Here is a 24,125-nt window from a genome sequence, read left to right as displayed (position 1 = left end):
AGAAGGAGACAAAATGAACTCTGAGAGTGGCATGTCTGAAAGAATTACATAATAATTTTAAGTTACAATTTCCACTGAAGTCTGTGTCAAGAACCATATATGAAAGAACACCATTGGCGACAAGATGGGTTCCTGGAACATTCTTGGTGCTCCCCAACCTCTGAACATTAATACAGATAATTTGAAAACAGAGTATAAGCTGTGGGTGGACACTCTTGCATTCTGTGCAATTGTTATCAAGATGGACAAAGAAGAGCAAAGCCAATTCAAAGAGCAATACTGCTATGCTGCTTGGGAGCTCCAGTGTAACAGATTATTTTTAAACTTAGCAGGAGAATATATGTGTGTGGTTTTCTGATCTGTGATCGTGATAAAATATATTGATTTGTGTTTGTGTGTATGTGTGTATGGGGGGGGACTGGCAGAAGTAGTTAAATTGTTTAGCCTATTATTCATTTTCTTATTTATAATACGTTTGTGACATAAGCATTCCAAAGATAGAATATTTAATGCTTCCAGAATTATTTTTACATCTCAATTAAGCTGCATATCTTTTTTTTTTTTTCCTGGCAGCAAGGAAATGTTTTCATTGTGGACTATGAACTTCTAGATGGTGTTGAAGTCAATAAGACAGATCCCTGCACAGTACAGTATTTGGCTGCTCCTATCTGTTTATTGTATAAGAATTTAGAGAATAAGATTGTCCCTATTGCAATTCAGGTAATTTTGGGTTTATCCAATCAAAATAACATTTTGATTATTATTGAAGGTGTTAACTATTCTATTAAACTTTTCAGATAAATCAAGCTCCTGAACCAAGCAATCCTATTTTCCTTCCATCTGATGCTAAGTATGACTGGTTATTAGCCAAAATATGGGTACGTTCTTCTGATTTCCATATGCATCAGACTGTTACTCATCTGCTTCGGACTCACTTAATTTCAGAGGTTTTTGCAGTGGCCATGTTCCGACAATTGCCTGCAGTCCATCCTCTCTTTAAGGTGGGTTATTAGGATACTAGGATAATCTATTTTATATTATAATCTATATTATAAGGCCAGTTTGGTGTAGTGGTTAAGGCACTAGACTAAAAACCAGGAGACCATGAGTTCTAGCTCACCTTAGGCACAAAGCCAGCTGGGTGACTTTAGGCCAGTCACTCTCTATCTCTCGGCCCTAGAAAGAAGGCAATGGGAAACCACTTCTGAAATCTTGTCATGAAAACTACAAGGACTTGTCTGTAAGGTTTGCCCCGTTCGACAGAGAAACTCTCGTGACACGTGTGGTTCACAAAGAAGGTTTACTCATGCGTAACGTAGTAGTCACAAGCAAAGCCAGGACTGGCTTGGTACAATTGAATCACTTGTTATATTCCCCCCTTCCCGCGCTTTTTCCCGCCCCGCGATCACGTTGCAGCTGCGGATATTTGGCCCCCAATAATCCCCCTTGATTGTTCATGATGGCAGGATCGGTCAGGGTCCATTGTCCTTGATTGCCAGTCCCCCTCCGGCTGGGTTGGTTCCTCCCCGTTACGTGCAAGCCCGCGGGTTCTGTGCTGCGTTGCGATCTTGTTTCGCTGCCTGCGGCCCCGTTCATTGCTGGCTCGCGCCGTTATCAGTTTATAGTTAAAAGCTTCCGCTGCGGTTTTCCTGTTTGGCTGGGCGCAGGTGGCCCGTTAATTAGCGGCGCTTTCAGTTCCTCTTTTCCCCGCTAGCTACCGCCGGTAGATTCCGCGTGGTCTGGCTGCGAGCTTCCCTGCAGCCCCGTGCTTCCCTGAAGCCCCGTGCTTCCCTGAAGCCCCGTGCTGACCGAACCTGACATTGTCCTGGCAGTCACCAGGAATCAAAACTGACTCAAAGGCACTGAAAAAAAAATAGAGAGAGGATAATCTGAGCATAACAAGAGTTTTTTTTTCTTTTTGGTTCTGCAAGATCTAGCAAATCAGTAGGAAGATATGGCATGGGAACTAAGTATAAGTAGTCGAGTGTCATATTATTCTAAATCCAGATGACTTAGATATAGTATGTTAACTGTTTTTATTCACTTACATGCAGTTCATTTCTTATGCTCCCAAGCATGCCTTTATTTGACTTGAGTGCCAGCAACTGAGTACACAGTAACTGAGAAACAATTATGCTAGCAGATAAAAGTGGATATACAGGTCCAGGATGCTAGAACTGCCCTTCAAGTTTCACACACACACACAGTTGTTAGCAATTTACTCAAGGCTAAGTAGTCAAATCAGACAAGCAAAGGAGCATAAATCAGGGCCTTGGAGATAAGGCTTCCCTAAGCAGATTTCACTTTCTACAGAAGAGTAGTCGAGATAGAATCCAAAGTTCAGAGAGCCAAGCAAGGTTCATCAGCCAGTTCAAGAGTCAGAACTTCAGGTTTCTTCCACAAGCAGAAGGCCATGACACACCAGACACAGAAGATCAAATAATTATTTCCAACAAAGAAACATGGGTCAGAGCTGCCTCTCTTATATGGCTGCAGCCAGCTGTTTTTATTTAAGGCAGTCACACCCTTGATTGACAAGAAGACTTACTGTGTTTTTGCTCTGCTCTCCAATTTGCTCGCCAAGGCCTATTTCATTATCTAACTCCACCAGCTGTTCTAATCCTTCCTGTATTTGATCAGCCTCAGGTGATTCCTAGCTTGGTATCTCCTGAGGCTGGCATTCCACTGGTTCAGCTGGAGCAGCTTCTTCAGATTCAGGGTTGTCTAAGTCCTGGACCATGACAAAAACCAAATTGCATTCTTCAAGCTCAGTTTATTTTTTTATTTTTTGTTTTATTTAGAGGCTGCCTGCCTTCCAAATAACTCGGTGGCTTCCACTTCAAAAGTAAGAACAGTAAAATAAAGGAAAAAAGACTCTGGGAATGATTCAACATACAATACTCAGTTTCCAAGAACTCCACAATTGATGGAGCCAATATGTCAGTTTAGGTAGTGTCCCAGCCTGGGTTCTTGACAAAATGAACAGTTGATAAATTCCAAAGAGAGAATGTATTTATCATCTCCTCCTATATTTTCCAATTTGGAAGGAGGGGATGCAAAGAAGAGAATTTTGCCTCTCAAAATACACAGTTCTTCATTCTGGTCTTGCCCATCATTGGAGCAAGTTGCTCACTCAGAATTATTTGTGATGCTGCAGCTACTAGGAATATATTCAGAGAATATATTCAGAAGTGGCTCTGGCAGACAACTCCCTAGTTCACTGAAGTATAATAAGGTAAAGGAGGAACAGCAGAATCAGACTTGCAAGATTCTGTTATTATGGCCTATCATCTCATTGTCCTCATGAGAAACTTGTATTTAGGCCAGGAAGCCACAATATGGATAGAACATGTCAAAACAAACTGCCTTCTGGTTGGCAAAGGTGTGAGACAAGGCTGTATACTCTCCCCTTATTTATTCAATTTATATGCTGAATATATATTAAGGGAGGCTGGAGTGGAAGAGGAGGAATATGGTTTTAAAACTAGAAGAAGAAATATCAATAACCTGTGCTGTGCACTACTCTAATAACTGAAAATCCAAGGATCTGCATGGTCTACTAATAAAAGTCAAGGAACATAGTGAAAAAATGGGATTAAATATAAAGAAGACCAAACTATTGACAATGTATAACAACCAGCCTCAAAATGGGTAATGAAGATATCTAAATGGGAGATAGCTTCTGCCTTATAGATCCATGTTCCTCCTGGTTGGCTAAGGCCTCTCAGGAGGTGACATGTGGTTGGGTAGTTAATTCCTCTTTCAGAAAGGGAGTAGTTCCACCATCTCTTAAGGAGGTGGTAGTCCACCCCCTCCTCAAGAAGCCATAAACTTGGTGGTGCTGGGCAATCTTCATCCAGTTGCTAACCTTTCATTTTTAGGAAAGGTTGCAGAGAAGATGGTTGCACAGCAACATCAAAGAACTCTGGAAGAAGCAGATTATCTGGATCCCTTCAGTCAGAATACAGGCCTAGGTATGGGACCAAGCTAGCATTGATTGCACTCTTGGATGGCCTCTGGCAGGAGTGGGATGGCGGTGGTGTGTCTATCCTTACTCTTCTTAACTTCTCAGTAGTTTTCAATACCATCAATCATGGTATCCTTCTAGATTGGCTTCAGGGGTTAGGGGTGGGCAGTGCTGTGTTGTGCTGGTTCTCTTCTTTCCTCTGGGGCCAGTTCTAGTCAGTGTTGATGGAGAGAGAGGTCCACCCCACAGCCCCTATGTGGGGTGCCACAGGGCTTGGTGTTCTTTCCTGTCCTGTTTAACATCTCCATGAAGCTGCTGGGTGAGCTCATCCATCAGTTCGGGGTAAGGTATCATCAGTATGTGGTTGCTACCAGTTATATACCTGCACCCCAGCCCATGGAGATATATGCCGTGGAGGACCTGTATTGGACCGGAGGCTTTGGCGGTCTGGATGGGGAACAACAGGCTTCAGCTCAACCCTAGTAAGACTGAGTGGCTTTAGATTTTTGGGTCTGTCTGTCTGTCTTTCCTTCTTTTCAGAATATTTCTTTTTTCTTTATTTTATTTTTTTGAAAATCAGGACTGGCCAGTAATTTTTTTAATTATATATATTTATTGATAGATATAACAGCCAGAAGATATGATAAAGTACAACTAAAAATATAGCAGTTCTAATAAAATCAGAAAAAAATACATAGGATAATGAATAAATGAGTAACGTTTGTAGAAACTAAAAGTATATCCATAAAATGTTAATATAAAACTAGCTCAATCCATATTATTATTAAATATTTAAATATTTAATATTAAGTATTATTATTAAAGCCATATAGATCATCTATTGCTCCATTTTCTCAATTTCAGAACAATATGTTATTTCGATATATTTATATAATATACTTAAATTCTATTATGTAAGTGCCTTAGAGTATTAAATGTAAATAAGTGAAAAGGAGAAAAAATTGATATTTTATAAATATTAATTACAATTTCAAATGTTAATGTTACAAGCATTATAATTATTTGACTTTCAAAATTAAATATAATGAATATATAATAAAATGAAAAAATGAAGCAAGAGCATACATCAAGGTATTTGTTTTACAATAATAGTCTCGGACTTAAGGTAAATTACTTGCTATTGCTGCATGGTTTGTGTGTGTGTGTGTGTGTACACATATATACACACACACACTTTTTAATTATTATTTTACATTTTTTAAATTATTATTTTACAGAAAAATCTCTTGAAATCCAAAGTAGATTCAGAAAAGATTTCATTTAGTGGAGGATACATACAGCTCTAAGCAAAGCATTGCTAAAACTAAAGGCTGCATAATTTTCCCTCTACTTTTACCCCCGTAGTCCCCCCACCTCATTCTAGGTGCCACTTTTGGTTCTCACAGAGGTGTGACCTTGTGCATTCCTAACCCCGATAACACGTCTTCTTCCTGGCCTTCAATCTTCCTCCGGCTCTGTCTTCTTTCACTCCCCCCCCCCCCCAATGAGAATGGCAGAATCAAAGCAAGCTAGGAAAACATTCCCTATAATCAAAGTATACAAATGCCATTTACTATACTAATAAAACAGTCCTCTAGATGATATATACTTTGATTGCTGCAGGTTCTGACAAATTTATTCTGCATTTTTAACTGTTATCACTTGAGGGGATGTATACACACTGTGATAGTCAGTACAGTCAGGGTACTCTGGCCTTACTATATTTGGCAGACGCCATGGGGGCCGTCTCTCCATGTAAGTGGATTGAGTCCTTCTATGGCCGCCTGACATGGATCCAAGACTGAGTTTTGGGCATTGGTGCTGGAGATCTCTCCTCTCCTCTCCTCTCCTCTCCTCTCCTCTCCTCTCCTCTCCTCTCCTCTCCTCTCCTCTCCTCTCCTCTCCTCTCCTCTCCTCTCCTCTCCTCAATAACATTTTATCGCTTAGCTTCTCTACTAGGAGTAGGTAGGCAAATGTTATGTAATCTTAGTGCAATTTAATTTGTCTTTTTAGCAGCATGTGATTAATTGATATATTAATATTTTCTTTATTAGATGCTTTATAATTTTATATCATTAAGAGAACCTCATTAAGCAGAAATCGTTTATCTGATTTGTAAAATATTCTAAATAAAATATTTGATTGCTTTCCAAAACATGGATTGAGTTTGCTTACTACACGTTGCACCTCCAACATTTAATTGTAATTGGGATCAAACAGTTAAAATAAGATGGAAACTCGGAGCTTACTGTAACAACTTAAGGTGCCTGAAGTTGGTGGTATACAAATGGATTCATTCATCTATAAATAAATAAATGCTCTATGATCTTTCCCAATAATTTCTCTCTGAGGTTCTTGAAAGGCAAGTGGCTATTGCTAGTCAGCAGAGTCTTTTTGCTGGATGACAATATAAGGGAAATGGGTTTTTACACGTACATATAAACTGGTATGTGCAATGCCAATTTTATCAGTCCTCAGCCATGGAAGCTCACTAGGTGACTTTGGGCCCATTGTACCTTTCACAACTGTGTGGAAAAAATGGAGGAGGGAGTGCTACTTAAGTCTGTTTTTAAAAATGCCAGATATGTAAAATGGAAAAGACAGAAGGGAAGAAGAGAAGTACAGTATTGGCTGTATTACTTTTGTGTAACTTTTAGTTAGAAAATTGATAAATAACTACATAGAAGGAAATGTGATATCAATTTTTTTGTATCTGTTATCAACAGGCTCTGAAGTAGGTGGTAAGCAATTATTTCATTTTTTTTTTTTTTACCTTTTTTACTCACTAGAAAGGCAGCAGGATTTGTGAGCCTTCTGTGTCACACACATCAGAGATTAACCAGAAGAACACCAAACAATACCCTCTTGGAAGATAGATGGTTGGCAGTGGGAACTACCAAGCTATTAACTTTCTTCCAGATGGTTTCTGGGAGAAAAGGTTTGAGAGCTCCAGCCTTCCAGTTTACAGGCTCAGCCCTGCTCATGACATAGCCCTTTCTAACTCTTACTATGATATTTAGAAAGTTATAAAAAGCTTTTCATTCTAATCTATTTTTTCTTCTGCTTTTTAGCTCCTGATACCTCATGTACGGTTTACAATAGCTATAAACACCAAAGCCCGAGAGCAGCTTATCTGTGAATATGGACTTTTTGACAAGGTAAGATGAGCCAGGTTGGTGTAGTGGTGAAGGGATCATGCTAGAAACTAGGAGATCCATGAGTTCTAGTCCTGCCTTAGGCACAAAACCAGCTGAGTGACCTTGGGTCAGTCACTTTCAACCCCAGGAAGTAGGCAATAGCAAACCACTTCTAAAAAACCTTGCCAAGGAAAATGGATTCATCCACGCAGTTGTCAGGAATCAAGACTGACTTGAAGGCGCACACACTACTAACCTTCTTCCAGGTGGTTTCTGGGAGAAAAGGTTTGATGATTTTACTTACATAGGTCTGGAAGATAGCAGGAATTCTTAACCCCAGCTACAAGGAAAAACATTCCATGTAGTTCTTCCTATCCATCCATTTCACATGAATATATGTTTTAAGTCCAGAGAGGCAGGATGGCATTACAAAGAGACTGAGACCTCCCTCCCTCCCTGAGTTGGAAATTATCTTAAAGGTCATCTAGTCCAACCTGCTATTCAGAGCAGGATCCACTAGAGCAACTCTGACTGACTGTCTGGAGGTTTGAAGACCTCCAGCAAATTAAAACTCACCATTTCATGTGGCAATCCATTCTACTGGTTGATTGTTCCTCTTGACATCTAGCTTGAACCTACTTCCTTGTAGTTTTAACCCACTGATTTTAGTTCTGCCCTCTGGGGCAGTAGAATATAAATCTGTGTATTGTCGAAGGCTTTCACGGCCGGCATACGATGGCTGGTGTGGGTCTTCCGGGCTGTGTGGCCGTGTTCTTGAAGTTTTGTTTCCTAACGTTTCGCCAGCACCTGTGACCGGGATCTTCAGAGTGCAGAACACAGACAGGAGCAGGGGCACAGAGAGAACTGCTCCTGTCTGTGCTCCTGCACTCTGAAGATGCCGGTCACAGGTGCTGGCGAAACGTTAGGAAACAAAACTTCAAGAACACGGCCACACAGCCCGGAAGACCCACACCAGCCATAGAATATAAATCTGCTTAAAATATTTCAAGACTGCTATCATATCTTCCTCAGATGTCTTCTCTGTAGACTAAATATATCCAAACTCATTCATTGTTCCTTGTAGTGCTTGGTTTTCTTGGTAACCCTCCTCTGAACTTGCTCCAATATATCACTGTCTTTTTTGAACTGGGACATAGCATTCAAAGTGGGATCTCACCAGGGTCTTGCCAGTAGAAGGGAACAATTACATCTTATGGTCTGGAATCTATGCTCTTCTTAATGTCTTCTAAATAGGCTTTGCCTATTTAGCAGCTGCATCACACTCCTGGCTCATGTTTAACTTGAGGTTAACAAGGACACCCAGATCCCTTTTACATGTACTGCTGCTAAGGTGGGTTTCCCCATCCAATACTTGTACCTTACATTTTTCCTACCCAGCTGAGGAACTTTAAATTTCTCCTTATTAAATTCTATCCTTTTCATTTTAAACCCACTGCTCAAGCCTTACAACTTTTTGAATTTTCTCTGTCTCTCCTACAAAGTATTAGCTACCCCCACCCTGCTTGTGTCATATGCAAACTTGTATCCTCTGAACAACTCATCCAATTTAATTGATAAATCTCTGTGATACTTTCTCTTAAGCTGAAGTAGAAATATTAATGCACACTTGTTTGGTACTGTCATTCAATCAGTTCTCAATCCATGTAACAGTAGTATCATTCATTCATTCATTCATTCATTCATTCATTCATTCATTCATTCATTCATTCATTCATTCATTCCATTTATATGGTCATCCAATTATCCAATGAAACTCTGGGTGGTAAACAAAATAAAAATATACTCAATCCATAAAACCTCCAAAAAGAAATAAAACATATCAAGGCCCCCCCATAAAAATATCAGTTCATACGCATATCGTCTAGCCCACATTTAACCATTTTATTAAGAGAATATCTAAATTCTGGGAGACTGTCTAAATCTTTGTTTAAATCCAGATGCACTATAAATATTCCCCTGATCTACTAAGCTAGTAACTCTGTTAATGGAGTTAAGCTAGTGTGGCACAGTTTGTTTGCTACAAACCCAAGCTAGCTCCTGTTAATTGTAAGATGTCTATTTATATGTTCACAAATGTGCTGCTTGATTATCTTTTCAAAGACCTTGCCAGTATAGATGTGCAGCTGAAAGGTCTGTAGTTTCCCTGGACTTCCTTTTCCATTTTTTTGACCATTGATGACATTTGCTTTCCTCCTGTCTTCTCGGACCTCACCAAGTGTTCCAGAAGCTCAAGAGCGGTTTGGCAATAATTTCTGCTAGTTCCTTCACAATCCTAGAATGTAATAATCTCAGCCTGGATACTTGAATTAATTTAAATTAGTTAAGTTTTCTCTTATTTTCTCCTTATCTACCCCAAACTGCAGTTCCCTTCTTCCCCCACCTGCTCAGCAATGACCAGATAGGGCTCTATTTCCGTTCTGAAACAAAATATATGCAAAATAGGAGGTAAGAAGTTTTGCATTCATTCACCACTTTCTCCTCACACAGACCTATTGCCTGTTTGCTGTTAGTTCTGTTTATGACAAAGCATAAAAAGTATTTCTTTGGACATTTTCTCACAAGCTGTAGGGAGAAGGAAATGGACATGGAGGTGACCTTGAAGAAGGCATCCAGAAGCTGTTAAGACAGCAACAGGTGCAGAAGAAGCATATGTTAAGCCGGGGGGGGGGCAGGAAAGTATTAGAAAAAGACTCAGACTGGCTCCTCCCTGATTTCCAGGGGTCTAAGAGGGAAGAAAGGGAAAACACAGATTTGCAAGATTCTGTCGCCATAGCCTATCTCAATAAAGTATGGAGTCCTGATTTGGTCTACTTCATAGGCCTAGCACAAGTTGCAGCACATTCTGATTAGACTTTCTGACAAAATTCCTACATATTCTGCAAACTACCTTGCATTCTCCTTTAGTGATATGCCTCTCCTTTGATTTCCTATGTGCCCCTTTTTCTCTTTAGAATTTTAAACAGCTGTTTGTATTCATGTTGGCTTTTTCAGATTTCTTCTTTTTTTCCTTCTTGTACAAACTGTTTTGTGCCTTCAATATCTCAATTAATAGGATTTCCCATCCTTCCTGGACACATTTTTCCTTCATAATTTCCTTCATAATTGAGCCAAGATGGCAACAAACTAGCAGCTCCTGAAATAAGCTCCCAATTTGTGACCAGCCTTACCCCTTCTGGCTCTGTCCCTTTGGCCTAAGCATGCCAAGAAAAGAACCCGGACCAGTCTCAGTAATAAAACTGGGGCCCATAAATCCAATAAAGCAGAGAAACGGATAAGGATTCATTCCTATCTCCCCAGCACAGAGATAACACAAACAGATTTACAGCTTCAGGATCCCCTTCACCCCCAAAGAATATGAAAACACAGAAGCCAATAACAAGACAGGTCTTCTCCCCGACACTCCAAAGTTCCAGCCCAAGCCACTCTCGGGAGCAGGAAAGTAGTGGATATTCTCCTTTATCTCCCACAACTATATCACTCAAACTTTCTTTGAGGTCTGCCTATTGTCTGTAGAAACTCTGATATTTATACTGCAATGGCTAAATGACACTGCAGTCAAGTGGTTAGCTTCCAACAATCCTTGATCTGCAAACCCTCCATGGCAATCAAGGGGTTAAAAGTGCAGCAGAGAACTGCAGCATTCTGACAACCTGTCCTATGACGTCAACTATCACTGTGTACTACAGAAAAAAGCAACTGCTCCTAGAAATCAACCAGAATGCTCATAGATGGAACAACTGCAAGATTACTGTGACCTCCCTATCTCAGCTCCTAACTTGTTGAAGTAGAACAATTGATTTGAAAGATTTTCACTGCTTATCCAGTTTAAGAAAAGTTAAACACATACTTCTGACTTTCAGCCACCCAGCTCTTCCTTCTAGATTCACAAAAATGAGCATATCTTCATGCAAGATTCAAAGCACTTCTGAATAGTTTCCAAAGCATGCATAGACCTAATAAGTATGTTCTACTATCTCAGGTGGTACCCATTTTATCACTTAGCCTCTAGATTTCTTATTCTCTATAGAAGAGGAAAAACCTCACCCCATTAAATGACTAAATACAAATATTTCTTTCCTTGTTCTTTTTTTTTTTTCCTTAGTGTAACTAGCTTGTAAGGTTTCTTTGAAAAACTTGGAGAAGTTGAGTGGCTAAGCCTTGAATATGAAAAACAATCCTGTATGGAAGCTGGAGCAGCACACATACAGAGATCCTCTGCTATATCATGGCTTCATAAGGCCAGTGGTCCAAGCTGCATCATCACATACTTTTGTATGACTATTGATCTTAGGAATGTGAGATCCTTCTCAACTGTGTTTTTCTTAATGCCCTGTATTATTTGTTTTGGTTGCTAAAGGCAAATGCCACTGGAGGAGGTGGGCATGTGCAAATGGTCCAGCGAGCAATGAAACATCTTACCTACAACTCTCTCTGCTTTCCTGAAGAAATTAAGTCAAGACATATGGAAAGCAGTGAGGATATTCCATACTACTACTATCGGGATGATGGAGTTAAAGTGTGGAATGCAATCAGAAGGTAAAAGGTTGAAATAATGTCTGGTTAAGATTTTAATTTTATTAAGATTTTAGAAAGCAGCAAAAATTATGTAGTATAGTTAGAAAAGATGAGTCTATATAGCTCATTCTTTGTGTAGCCAATGCCTGTGTATTCTATTCTATTTTACTCCAGATAACTTTAAATTACTGCAGGGATGGGTGCTCTATTTCTGCAAGCTATAGTAACAATACAGCCACCTAAGTACAGATCCCAAACAGTCAAATGCTCAGACTTCTGGATGGGATGGCATTGCACCAGACCGATATGTAATCTGAGGGTCCTCCTGGACTTGCAGCTCTGCACAAGGAGCAGGTAGCAGCTGTGGCTAAGAAGGCCTTCGCACAACTTTGGGGTGTTAATCAGTTGCTCTCATTTCTGGACCGGGGGGCCCTGGTCATGCCCTCATGAACTTCAGACTGGACTGTTGCAATAACGCCCTACATGGGGCTGCCCTTGAAGAGTATTCAGAAGCTTCAACTGGTGCAGAATGCAGTAGCATGGGCACTTAATGGCACCAGTTATTTAGGGCATGTGACACCACTGCTCTGTGAGCTGCATTGGCTTCTAGTGTAATTCAAGATGCTGGTTGTCACTTTTAAAGCCCTTCATGGTTTGGGGCTGGGTTACTTATGGGACCATCTCCCCCCAATTGTCTTTACCCCTCATACCTGATCAGGCAGGAGGAGCATGCTATGGGTAATGTCAGCTAAGGAGTGTTGGCTGGTGGGGCCCAGAAGGAGAGCCTTTTCTGCCATGGCACCCACCCTTTGGACCGTCATCTGTCTGATATTAGATTGGCCTGGTTCCTGCTGGCTTTTTGTAAGGCCTTGAAAACTTAGTTTTGAGCCCAAGCAAGGGGCCCTGGGTGTGTGACAGAGCCCACCTTCCTGGCTGTGTTGATAGATGTTTGGAGAATACCCAGCTGCTATGTGTTTTATTTTTTTTATATTATATATTTTATCCATTTTACTGTAAGCTGCTTAGAGTTACAAACATGAGATGGGTGGCTATATAAATCGAATAACAACTTTTGGTTGGAGGAAAATATTGGTACATGAAATATACACTATATCCAAAGAAAAAGCATTGTTTGCACAAGCCAAATCAAACACCAGGTAGCATTTTGGAGGAAAAATGATGAGTTTGACAGAAAACAGCCTACATTCCCTATGTTCCTTCACTTGGTATCTGATGGCATTAGATCAGTAAAATCTGGGAAGGTAGTACAGTGTATTAAAGGCATAAAATCTTTATGGGTTTTGCTAATTTTGTCAGTGAATCATGTTAAAAAAAAAAGTTCATCAGCCATGCATTCCTTTCCAGGAAATTAGTGTTCACTAATTGCTCCCAACTCCCTTTGCTTGGTGCTGATTTAAAAAAAAAATGTTAATGGGCAAAGCCTTAACTTAGGCACAAAACATAGGTAGCAAACTCAGGTAGAAGCCCTGGAGGTATCAACCTGGTCCAAAACAAGAGTTCAGAAGATGAAAAGCCCCTTGGCTAGATTCCCTATTATAATGCTCCAAAGATTCTTTTCATAGTTAACTCTGCATGCAGACATAACAGGCAATACTTTTGTAATAGACTCCTTTAAACACATATATGCTATGAGTTCCACATGAAAGATGTCAATCCCAAAACAGGAAGAGGTGACCACAAAGGGAATGTAACAACTTCCTCAACCTCTTCCTTGCCAGTTGTGCTCTAAAGTGGGTAAGACTATGCATAAATTGGTGTGGGATTATATTGAAATGTAAGCTTTAGAATTTACAAGTTGGCATATGGTATTAAAGTGTGCTATATTGTGTATTATTTTCTTATTTTACTTTCTTGGAGTTCTTATGAAAACATGGGAACATATCAGGTCAACTCTGCAAAAAGGAAAGCTCTGTTTCCCTCTTGACCATCTAATATGTCCCTCAGTACATAAAGAGTTGGTAATTCTTTATGAGCCCTGATGTAGAAATAAGTCAGGGATGTGATTGTTTGAATGTGATGTTATGTTAAACTATGTAGTTTATATTACTTTCTTAACTTGTTAGATTTCTGTTGTAATAAAAAGAAAGAATATTTTTTTTCTTCAGAGAATGGTTTAAGATAAAACACTATACATATAAGATCCCCATATTAGTTTCAAGGGAGGTTTGGTGGTGTACTTCAAAAAATTCCAAGTATCTCCATGACCTGTTATGCTAATTAAAAGAAACATATGAGTGAATTCTTTGAATATAGAGCAATGGCTCATCATCTTTTTTTTTTCATATAATTGTATTAAAATTTTTAAAAAGAAATATAAAAACTAACAAAAACTAATATAGAATAAGAAGAAAGAAAAAAGAAAAGAAAGACAAAGCTAAAAGTGCAGAAAAAGAAAAGTAATATAAAGAAGTAGTTTCAGATTTTCTTTACAGCAGTTATAAGTATAAATTTACCTCTTACTCTATGGTTACAACATGGTTCTTATTTTTTCTATAATATATATTTTCTAATCATCAAAAACATAAATCATAAGTTCATTTTTTTCTGTTACACGCCAGAAGTCTGAGGGGTTTCCAGTCAGCAATAAATGTAGATAATGTCTTTTCTCTGATCAAATAAGTCAATTTGAAGATGTTACCTAGACGGGTAATGAAACATCTGCAAGCAAACCACTAAGCTCAGACAACCCCAAGGACTCCACAGTTCAACCCTGAGCTACATATATTCGCTTCTATGGGAAGTCAATTTGGCCATCTCAGCAAGTTCCATCATCTTCACCATTCACTCCTCCATTGTGGGTAGCTTCGAATCTTTCCACCTTTGTGCATATAATAATCTTGCTGCCATTATCATGAATAAAAGCAATGTTCCATGATTTTTTTCCAACTGTTCGTCTATCAGTACCAAAAGAAAAACCTCTGGTTTCAATTGTATATTAATCTTTAAAATCTTCTGAATTAGTGTATGCTTTTGAATCCAAAATGTTTTGGCTTTTGTCAAAAACATCTATCAAGTATGTTAAAATGTCCCTTCTTGTTGTTCACATTTCCAGCATGAATTTGAAATACCTTTATACATTCTAGACAATTTCTCCAGTGACATATACCAGTGATGCATCATTTTATAAAAATTCTCTTTAAGATGATAACATAATGTAAATTTTAGTCTTTTCATCCACATATCACCGTTCCATTTGTATATTGTAACCAAAATGTTTAGCCTACTTTATCATACATACTTTCACTTGTTCTTCCTCCATTTCAAATTTCAGTAAAAATCTGTACATTTTAGCAATAACATGTTCAACATTTGTACACAATTCTATTTCAAACTCAGTCTTTCACTGTTCAAAACCAAAGATTCTTTTGTCTACTTTTAATCTATCTAGTAATTGTACATTAAAAAACCATTGACAAGTATGTCCTTCTGCCACCAGATCTCTTGATTTTTTTTTATATTTCCCTTGACCAAATTATAATATCTCACAATAAGTTAGCCATTTGTATTTATTTATCATTTCTCGTCTATAGAATGTTTTTTGTGCTGAGATCCACAAAGGTGTTTTTGGGCACAACCTGTATTTCTATCTATTCTATATTTTCAGTATAGCACGTCTAAGAAAATGATTTTTAAAATCTACATTAACCTTAGCTTTGTTGTGCTGTAAATATCCATGCCACTGAAATCTTAGGTCATGTTTCTCTAACTCCAAAAGCCTTCTGTTTCTCAGCAACATCCACTCTTTCATCCAAACTAAGCAAAAGCTGCAAAATATAATTTCAAATCAGGTAAACCCAGCCCTCCTCTTTCTTTTACATCTTGTAATGTGTTTTTTTCCCCTGCCACACAAATTTAGATGTATCCTTCTGCCATTGTTTAAATGGTGCATCAGTTGTCAAAACAGGTATTGTCTGAAACAAAGATAACATTCTGGATAAAACATTCATCTTAAGACAGAAATTCTCCCCAACAATGACAGCTGTATTTTCTCCTATTTTAACATATCTTTTTTAACTTCATTCCAAGCCTTAACATAATTATTTTGAAATAACATACATTTCATATTTGTCATAGTGATATCCAAGTATTTTACTTTCTTCTCGATTTTAAAACCTCTTTTATTCATCAATTCTGTTTGATGTTTGTTAACATCTTCATCTTCTGTTTATTGATTTTAAAGCCTGCCAATGCACCAAATTCCTTTAATTTACATTAGAATTTCAATACCCTTTAAAGGATCTTCTAAAACCACCACTAAGTCATCTACAAAAGCTCTTATGTCTCTTATGAATATAATGATATTCGTTTATAGTTTCTTGTTAAAGTGAAATCTTGCCCCTCTTTAGGTATTAGTGCTACATTAGCCTCTTTCCAAGTCTCTGGCATCTTTCCTCTCTGTAAAACAGAGTTCATTATATTTCATAGAGGTTGTAAAAGTTCATCCTCAAAACATTTATAATAAAAACCCAGAAGTCCATCTGGACCAGGCACTTTTCCTGGTTTAATCTTGTTTATAGCTTCAGAAACTTCCCTTATTGTTATAGGTCCATTTGTAATTTATCTTTGTTCCTCTGTAATCCTTGGTAAATTTTGTTTTAGTTTATACACCAACCATCCCTGGTTTATTTGCAAATTCAGTTTTCTTTTGCTTTATGCAATTCATTTTTATTTCCATTCCTCTTACTGTTAACATAGATAACTGTTGCTGTAAAAGCTTAATTTGCTGAGAGATACTTATCTCTCAGCAATTTCTTTAGTTCTTCTTTTCTTTTTATCTCATCCAAAATAACCTGTGTTTTCTCTTGCCTCTTCTTTTTGAGTTCAGTATTATGTTGTATAAAATAACCTCTAATAAAAACTTTACTTGCATCTCAAACCTTTCTTAAATCAGTACCTTTATTTAAATTATTTTCAAAAAATGTTTTTAATTTCTTTTTACAGTCCCCCACTATTGCTTCTTTCTGTAACAACATTTCATTCAGCCGCCATCTAAAAGATTTCCTTTTGTACACCAAACTCACAGGATTATGATCTGAAAAAGTCTTTGGCACAATCTCTACATTAGTGACCAAATGATACCTTAGTGACCAAAATTCTTTGAAATCCCAATCATGTCTATTCTTGAAAAGGATCTGTGTCTTTCTAAAAAAAATAAGTGTACTCTCTTGAATTACTATTTTCTGTTTCCATACATTAACCAACCCTAAATTGTCCATCAAATTAAAAAAAAAACTTTTGGTAATTTACCTTGAGTGATTTTAATATTTTTCTATGAAGTCCTATCCAGTTTTGGGGAGATCATTCCATTCCAATCCCCCATCAAACACCAATTTTCATATCAAAAACCTATTAATCTGTCCATCAATCATTTATAAAATGTCACTTTATCCTCATTTGGGGCATAGATTCCCAATACCATAGTCTTAACCCCATGCAAGTCAACTTCCACCCCAACAAATCTATGTTCATCAGTCAATACAAGTTCTGGTTTTAGTTGGGGATAAATAACTAACCCCTTTGTCTGTTTTAAACTTTCTTAAACCATCAACTTGCTACGCTTTTTGCCAATTATTTTTTAATCTTTAAGTCTTTAAATCTTCTTTTAGTTTTGTAGTACAGAAAAAATGAAACTCACCAAGAGGGATCTTAGCCTGCTGCAAAAGAAAATCTCTCTTAATCTGTAGAATAATTAACTCCAAAAGTGAACAGGAAATGAGGTTTGGCTGGGCTTAATGTCTATGTAGGCTACATTGCACCTGTGAGTGTAGATGAAATCCTGTGCCTCTCACCTGCTCTACTCGCGAGCAAACTGAAAAAAAACTTCCATTCCTGCAGTTTACTCAGGAGGAGCAGCTGTCCAGAGAACAAGTGGGTTATCTCACAATCCCTCCTTTATTGGAGACATTTCATCATTGGCCTTCTGGGCACCAGTCTCCGCTGCAATGCTGTCTCCACTCCTTTGAAGATGACTAGTCCACCATAGACCTCACCAGAAGCTTCACTCATAATCTGAACTGAAATGTCTTTGAAGGAAATTTGGCACTGACTTCAGAATCTACAAGCCAGGACTGGACATTTGTGGCAGACTGCATCAAAGAGTATGCAGGACTGGATACTGAAGATGCCTGCAGGAGAGGGCTTTTTCCACTTATCATTGGCATTTGCTCCCTTGCACACCTGTTAATCAAGCCTTTCAACTGGATAGTTTCCCCATGCTCTAATGCAGATTACCTGTGATGGACTGGAATGGAGGAAGGGGGGTGAAAATGGTGCTCTCGTCTCCAGAGCAACGCTCTGGAGATAAGCGGAGAAAGCTGGTGCATCCCTAAACATTCCAGAAGATAGTAGAGAGTTGTGCCTGGGAACTACTGGTCAGTCTGAAAAGATTCTGTAAATAAGCCCTAGCTAATAAACCTTGTTGATTGAACCTACATGGTCTCCAGGAGTTCCTTGGACTAGGCCTGACATTACCAAACAGTAAAGTTTTCCATTGCTTACTTATTTCTATTCATTACAGGATGTTATTATTCTTTTCAATAATTTCTTTTAACGTGTGGGAAGTGTTGTTCAATAATTTGCAAAGGGACAGTGAACTGTACTGATGAATATTGGGATCAGGGAATAACTAGCCTCTCTAGCACCGAATCATAGTATTAGATCTTGAAGACAAATAACTGTCAAGGTATAAGAAGCAGCCCAAGACAGAGATTGACATGGCAGATATAATTACAGAGGAATAGATCATAAGCTAGAAGGCACTTGGAGGGGAATGCCAACTCAGATGAAAAATCATAATTAAAATTTGTTTCTGTCCTTTCTGTCCATTTATTCACATATAAATCAGTATTATGATGCATATACAAAAAGGATGGATGGTAACAATGCTGCTTTTACCGTTTGACCTTCCCACTGCAGAGATTTCTGGACAGGGAGGACACACTCTTTACGAAGAGCCTATTTCAGGTTCTACTCAAGGATTCTGGGATTGCAAATGCAACCAGTGCCAGACAGATCTATCCAAGGAATTCCTAGGGACAAAATCTTTTCTTGGCCTACCTAATATGCAAAGGGATGCCCAGCAATTGTAAAGAGGGCTCAGCAACAAGAGCCATTTCTGAATTGGCTGCCAGCAAAAGATTTAGATGAGGAGACCAAATTAGTTACAGTTCCCCAGCGTTTCACAATTGACTGAGCCTTACAACATGGCAAGGGAATTCACATGCCATGGAATTTGGGGCAGATTTGTATGCAAATGTTCTATGCTGGAACAGGAATATAAGAGGACAACCAAATCAAAAGTCTGCTAAATAGATGTTGCCAATAATTTTTTCAGAATTTTTTTCCCATGGAGAGGGATTAATCAGACCCACAAGCTTATACATACAGTGTTGCCACAATGCAGTGAGTGGAGCCTGTTTTGAATATTTTTTCAAATCTGCTTACAGAAATCCTTGAAGAATTTCTTTTATATTCCTACTCTTAGCTAGCTCTTATCTGCTTTTTTATCCTGTCAACTTGTACTCCATTTTAAATTGTAGACATTTGCCTCCCAGGTTCCATACAAAACTTTGTAATCCTACAGAAAAGGTGATAATTTTTTTCAATTGAAAACATTTTTTAAATCCCCACACAGTTTTCAGAATCAGAAGTTTTAGCATGTTTATTGTACTCTGTCTAACAACCACAAATTAGCTTTATTGTTTGCTGGATTTTTATGCCTGTTGTGCTAAGGGCAACTGTGAAAAAATATGGTTAAAAATTTGCATATTAAGGGGAAAAAAACCAGGAAACCCTACACTAATACTATGCATTCTCCAGGCAGAAATGTTTAGCAACCCAACCAAACCAACATAGTAGCCTTTGTGGTTTTAACATACACCATAAAAGCTTAGCATCAGTAAGACATGAAACTGTACACTGCATGCAATAGACCAACAAAACCAACAATCTATTAGTTATATTTACAACTTACTATTTGAAAATCTCAACAGTATCAGATAGCCAGTTTGGTGTAGTGGTGAAGATGCTGGCCTAGAAACCTAGAGACTGTGAGCTCTAGTCCTCCCTTGGGCATGAAAGCCGGCTGGGTGACTTTGGACTAGCCCTTCTCTCTCAGCCCAACACACCTCACAGGATTGTTGTTGTTGTGGGGGGAAAAGAAAGGAGTAGTAGGTATGTTCACCTTGAATTGACCAAAATATATAAAAAGGTGGGATAAAAATATAGCAGCAGCAGCAACCCACATGGAATGTATATAGTATATACATACACATGCCTTTGCCTGCCTGCAAAAGAAGGCACAAATGCAAAACCAAAGATATGCATGAGACACAACTTGAAACTCTGATTTCCCCATAGGAAAGTTTTTTTAAAAAGCTCTAAACTTATGCTGGCAGGCAGGGAATTAATAACAGTCTTCATCTGTGCTTATGTTTAGAATTGGATACTGCTGAATTTAGAGGCAGGTGAGTCAGTGAATGGAGCCCTGTAGTATATGCTTGGAAAACTACTGGGTTTCTCCTCCATTATTCCATTCAGTCTAGCCAATAGGCAAGGATAGAATTGGTTCCTGCTGTTGTAGTGGCTAGGCTGGGGAAAACAATCATAGCTTACAAAATGACCAATCATAACATCCAGAACCAATGGAAGTATTATATAATGGCTCTGTTTTGTTGCAAGAGTTGGCAAGAATAGTGTTTTGTCAAAAACTCAGAGATGTGAATATTTTGTATTATCCACAAGATATTCTTGCAAGCTCAGAATATTTGAAGTTTGGAATACTTTGTCTACCTATAAAATCAAAAAGAAAAAGATTTATAATGGCCTTCTTCCTAAGGTAGGTGGCACATCTGTCCACTACCACAGCTGAAGTCCACAGAAATACAAACTCTGTAAGTCCACACATTGAAATACTTCCTAGGGGCCAGAGGTTAACACCCCCACCCCAGTTCAAGTAGATGGGACGAAATCCCATCTTCAAAAGTTCAGTCATGAAAGAGAAAGAAAACCCCAAATTTGATTTGTCAATCAAATCTAGCCTGTCAGTTTAGATAGTGGGCAGAGCCTTTCAAAGCTGAGGCAAATCAAATTCTGACAATCAGGAACTGGAAAATTTTCCTCCAATTTTGTAGTTTGCCTCTTTTACCTTCCTTTTATGGGACAAACACAGCATCTCTTCTAGACTGGCTCCTAACCAGTTAAGCAGTCCTTCAGTCTCCCAGGGTCTGGGATTGGAGAGCCAGGAACTATATAGCAATCTAGGAACTAGTTGAAACTAGGTTTATAGCATTGATTTTGTTTTGGAAAATTACCTGAGTTGCTCTGTCTGTCTGCTGTCCATCTTGCTGGAAGAGTAGCCTCCAAGATAAATCTATTGATGCCAATTGTTATTTTCCTCTATTTCTCCTTTTGGCTTCATTTCCCATTAGTGTCTTAACTTTGACTTCCATAATAAAGCCTAGCATTTCTTAATGAACCAGCCCTCTCATTCTCAAAGGATTTTTACTTTAGGCAGAGACAGGAGATTTCCCACTTTCATCCTCCTGGGTACAGAGCGAGACTTTCTGTAGAAGAAAATAAACATTTACCAAGTAGGATTTTTTTCCCAGGAGTTACGGGGGAGAGGAAGATGTAGAGACCCTCATGGGAGCTAAGGTGCCTATGCTACCACATTACTTTATGGGTACATACAAGTGCTCCCCATTACACCACCATAGACACATTGTCTATGAGAAAGATAAATCCAAAATGGCAGGATACCCTTTGAACATGTTTTTATTTCATGATTAAACCTATATGGATGAGAACATGCATACAAAACTATCTTCTCTACATTTTCCTTCTGAGAAAGCTCATGTTTTTTTCACTTTACAAATAAAGTTTGGGAGCCACTGCACTAGAAATATTTTTCGCAAAAAGTATGTATGTGTACATGTTTTCACACAGAGATGAAAGTTATTAATTGGGGGAGGATTCAAGATTAATGTGAGAGTATATAATTTTTTATTAAGTTTCTTTTATATTTTTGAAGTTTTGTGACAGATATTGTTAACATATATTATGGAAGTGAAGAAGCAGTGTGTGAAGACTTGGAACTCCAGGCTTTTGTGAAGGACATCTTTGTCTATGGGATGAGGGGCAACAAGGATTCAGGTGATGTACAACTTCTATTGCAATTAAGTTCTAGTGCACATGGAACTTTCCTCCTTTTGACCAATTCTTTAGTTTATTCCTTTAATTATATTTCAAGCAAACAAATCTCTTCCTTTTCTGAAGAAAATGGAAATCTGAGAGAAAATGAAAAAAATATTAAGAATAATACATTGTAACAGTGGAATAGGGTTACTGGTGATGTCAACAATGTTATAAACTATATCAGAACTGTTTTCTTCTCCTCTTACAATAAAACATATTTGGATCTTTATGTTCAAAGAAATGTTATTCACACTTAAAACAACATCTGACACTTTTTTGGCTAATTCTTTATCTTTTTAAAAAAACAAGATACAGTATTATTTACTCTTAAAACAAAACAAGTGTTATTTTTTAAAAAGTTGACCAAGACCATCTCCAGCAAAATGTTTTGATTAAAATCTAACAAAAACCTGTCAGACTGATGGCAGTCCTTTGTCAATATTTAATTTTTACCCATTAAGCTAATTCTTAAATTAGCATGTAGTCTTCATACCTAAGTCTCTTTCAGGTTTCAAGCCAGTCTACTAAATCATCTTCCTTGGCTCCCATCCCCCAATCCCCCAAACTTCTGGTTATATGCTGTTATGCTACTGCCATTTTTATAGCAAGAACAAACAGAAGCAGAAGAGTATTTTGCATTCTTCGAGACACACAAAAAGTTCATATTGATAAGATTTTTTTTATTCCAACTGTTGCTTATATATATTGGTTTCTTTTCAATACATTGGTTTGTTTTCACAACCCCCTATAGAGTAATTTAATTGGTTTGCTCCCTGCATCCTAGAACAAAGAAAAAATACAGAAAATTCATTTCAAGCAGCTTGGAAAGGACTCTATTGACTTCCTTCAAGTTTTAAAAGTATTTATTTTCTCTATCTCTCTGCTTTTCAGGATTTCCTAAGACAATCAAGACACGGGAAAAGCTTTCTGAATATCTTACTATAGTGATATTCACAAGTTCAGCACAACATGCAGCTGTAAATTTTGGTCAAGTAAGGTTTATGTAGATGTAATCATATAGGTTATAAATGTTTAAAATTGAACAAAAAAAATGTGAAAAATGTTAGAAAACATTTTCCTTCTGCAGAAAACAGGAAAAATGAAATAGGGAAGGGTGGGTTTCAAGCGGCACATTAAAGATTGATAGATTTGATAAATTCATTGGTTACACTGGGAGAAGGAAACCAAGAAAGAGTGAAAGGAGAGGAAGGAACAACATTATTTTTTGATCAGGGATGGGGAACTTGCACACTGCATACACTCCTCAGCATGACATCTGTCTCTTTACTCTCAAACTGAACACAGCTGAAATTTTCAGACCTGGTATTGTGTATATTGACAAGTGTAATGAGGCAAAGGGCTGATTAAATCTTCAGACCTATTATTATTCCCAAAGTGAAACATGGAAGTATCTGTAGCAGTTAACTGATCTCATACAAGAAAATGCTTATATTTCCATTATGTAATTTTACAGTAATGTCCAAAAGTTCTTGTTTTATGGACTGTTACAGACTCAGGTTGGAGTTTTTAGACTAGTGGATCAAAAGAAGCTTTGAGGGAACTTTGCCTATTATTAGATAGGCAAACTTTGCTTGAGGAAACTTTGCTGTATTATTTAGATTCATGGACAAGAACTCTTGTCCATGAATCTAAATAATAAAAATGACATCAGGGAAAGTCAATTAAAGATTTTCAGGAGCAAGAATTGAAAAATCAGAGTTGGAATTGTTCATGTAGGCTACTGAATTCAAGTGCAGTAATCACAATAAAAGCACTCCTGATGGATTATCTGTCTACCCTCTACATGAACACATCCAGTGAAAGGGAGCCCTCTATCTATCTAGGTAAGTGCATCCATTGTTGAACTGTTCTTCATTGTTGTAATATTCAATATTAATCTGCCTTCATGGAATCATAGAGTTGGAAGTCCAGGTTCAGTGCAGATTACCATCCAAACTCTGTTTGAAGAGCTCCAGCGGGGAAAAAAACCTTACCATTTCATTTGGCTGCCTGTTCCACTAGTTGATAATTCGCACAGTCAGGACATTTCCTTCTAGTATTACTCCATTGACTCTGGTCCTGCTCTCTGGGCAATTGAGAATACATCCACCTCCCTTTTTTATCTGGCAACTTCAGATATTTGTCTTTTCTGGCTTCTTCAGATATTTGAAGACTGCTATCATATCAAATATATATCAATATATCAAATATATCAATATACATTGGGGCAAAAAAGTATTTAGTCAGCCACCAATTGTGCAAGTTCTCCC

General features: G+C 38.0%; 1 protein-coding gene across 1 annotated transcript in view; it reads left to right on the top strand.

Annotated features, from left to right (window-relative positions):
• The window catches only part of ALOX5 (arachidonate 5-lipoxygenase), a 93,976-nt gene that overhangs the window by 44,818 nt on the left and 25,033 nt on the right, over positions 1–24,125 (top strand). The window contains exons 7-12 of the mRNA XM_088153226.1: positions 574–720; positions 798–1,001; positions 7,039–7,125; positions 11,483–11,661; positions 21,692–21,813; positions 22,747–22,847. Coding sequence (XP_088009352.1) covers positions 574–720; positions 798–1,001; positions 7,039–7,125; positions 11,483–11,661; positions 21,692–21,813; positions 22,747–22,847 — 840 coding nt within the window. The remainder of the gene's footprint in view (positions 1–573; positions 721–797; positions 1,002–7,038; positions 7,126–11,482; positions 11,662–21,691; positions 21,814–22,746; positions 22,848–24,125) is intronic.

Source organism: Python bivittatus, unplaced genomic scaffold (genome assembly GCF_059951505.1).
Source record: "Python bivittatus isolate LINGU-HERP-01145 unplaced genomic scaffold, Pbiv_v1 ctg000700_np1212, whole genome shotgun sequence".
In the NCBI taxonomy this organism is placed as follows: Eukaryota; Metazoa; Chordata; class Lepidosauria; order Squamata; family Pythonidae; genus Python; species Python bivittatus.
The sequence above is the reverse complement of the archived record's forward strand: the minus strand, read 5'-3'. Positions and strand labels throughout refer to the sequence as shown.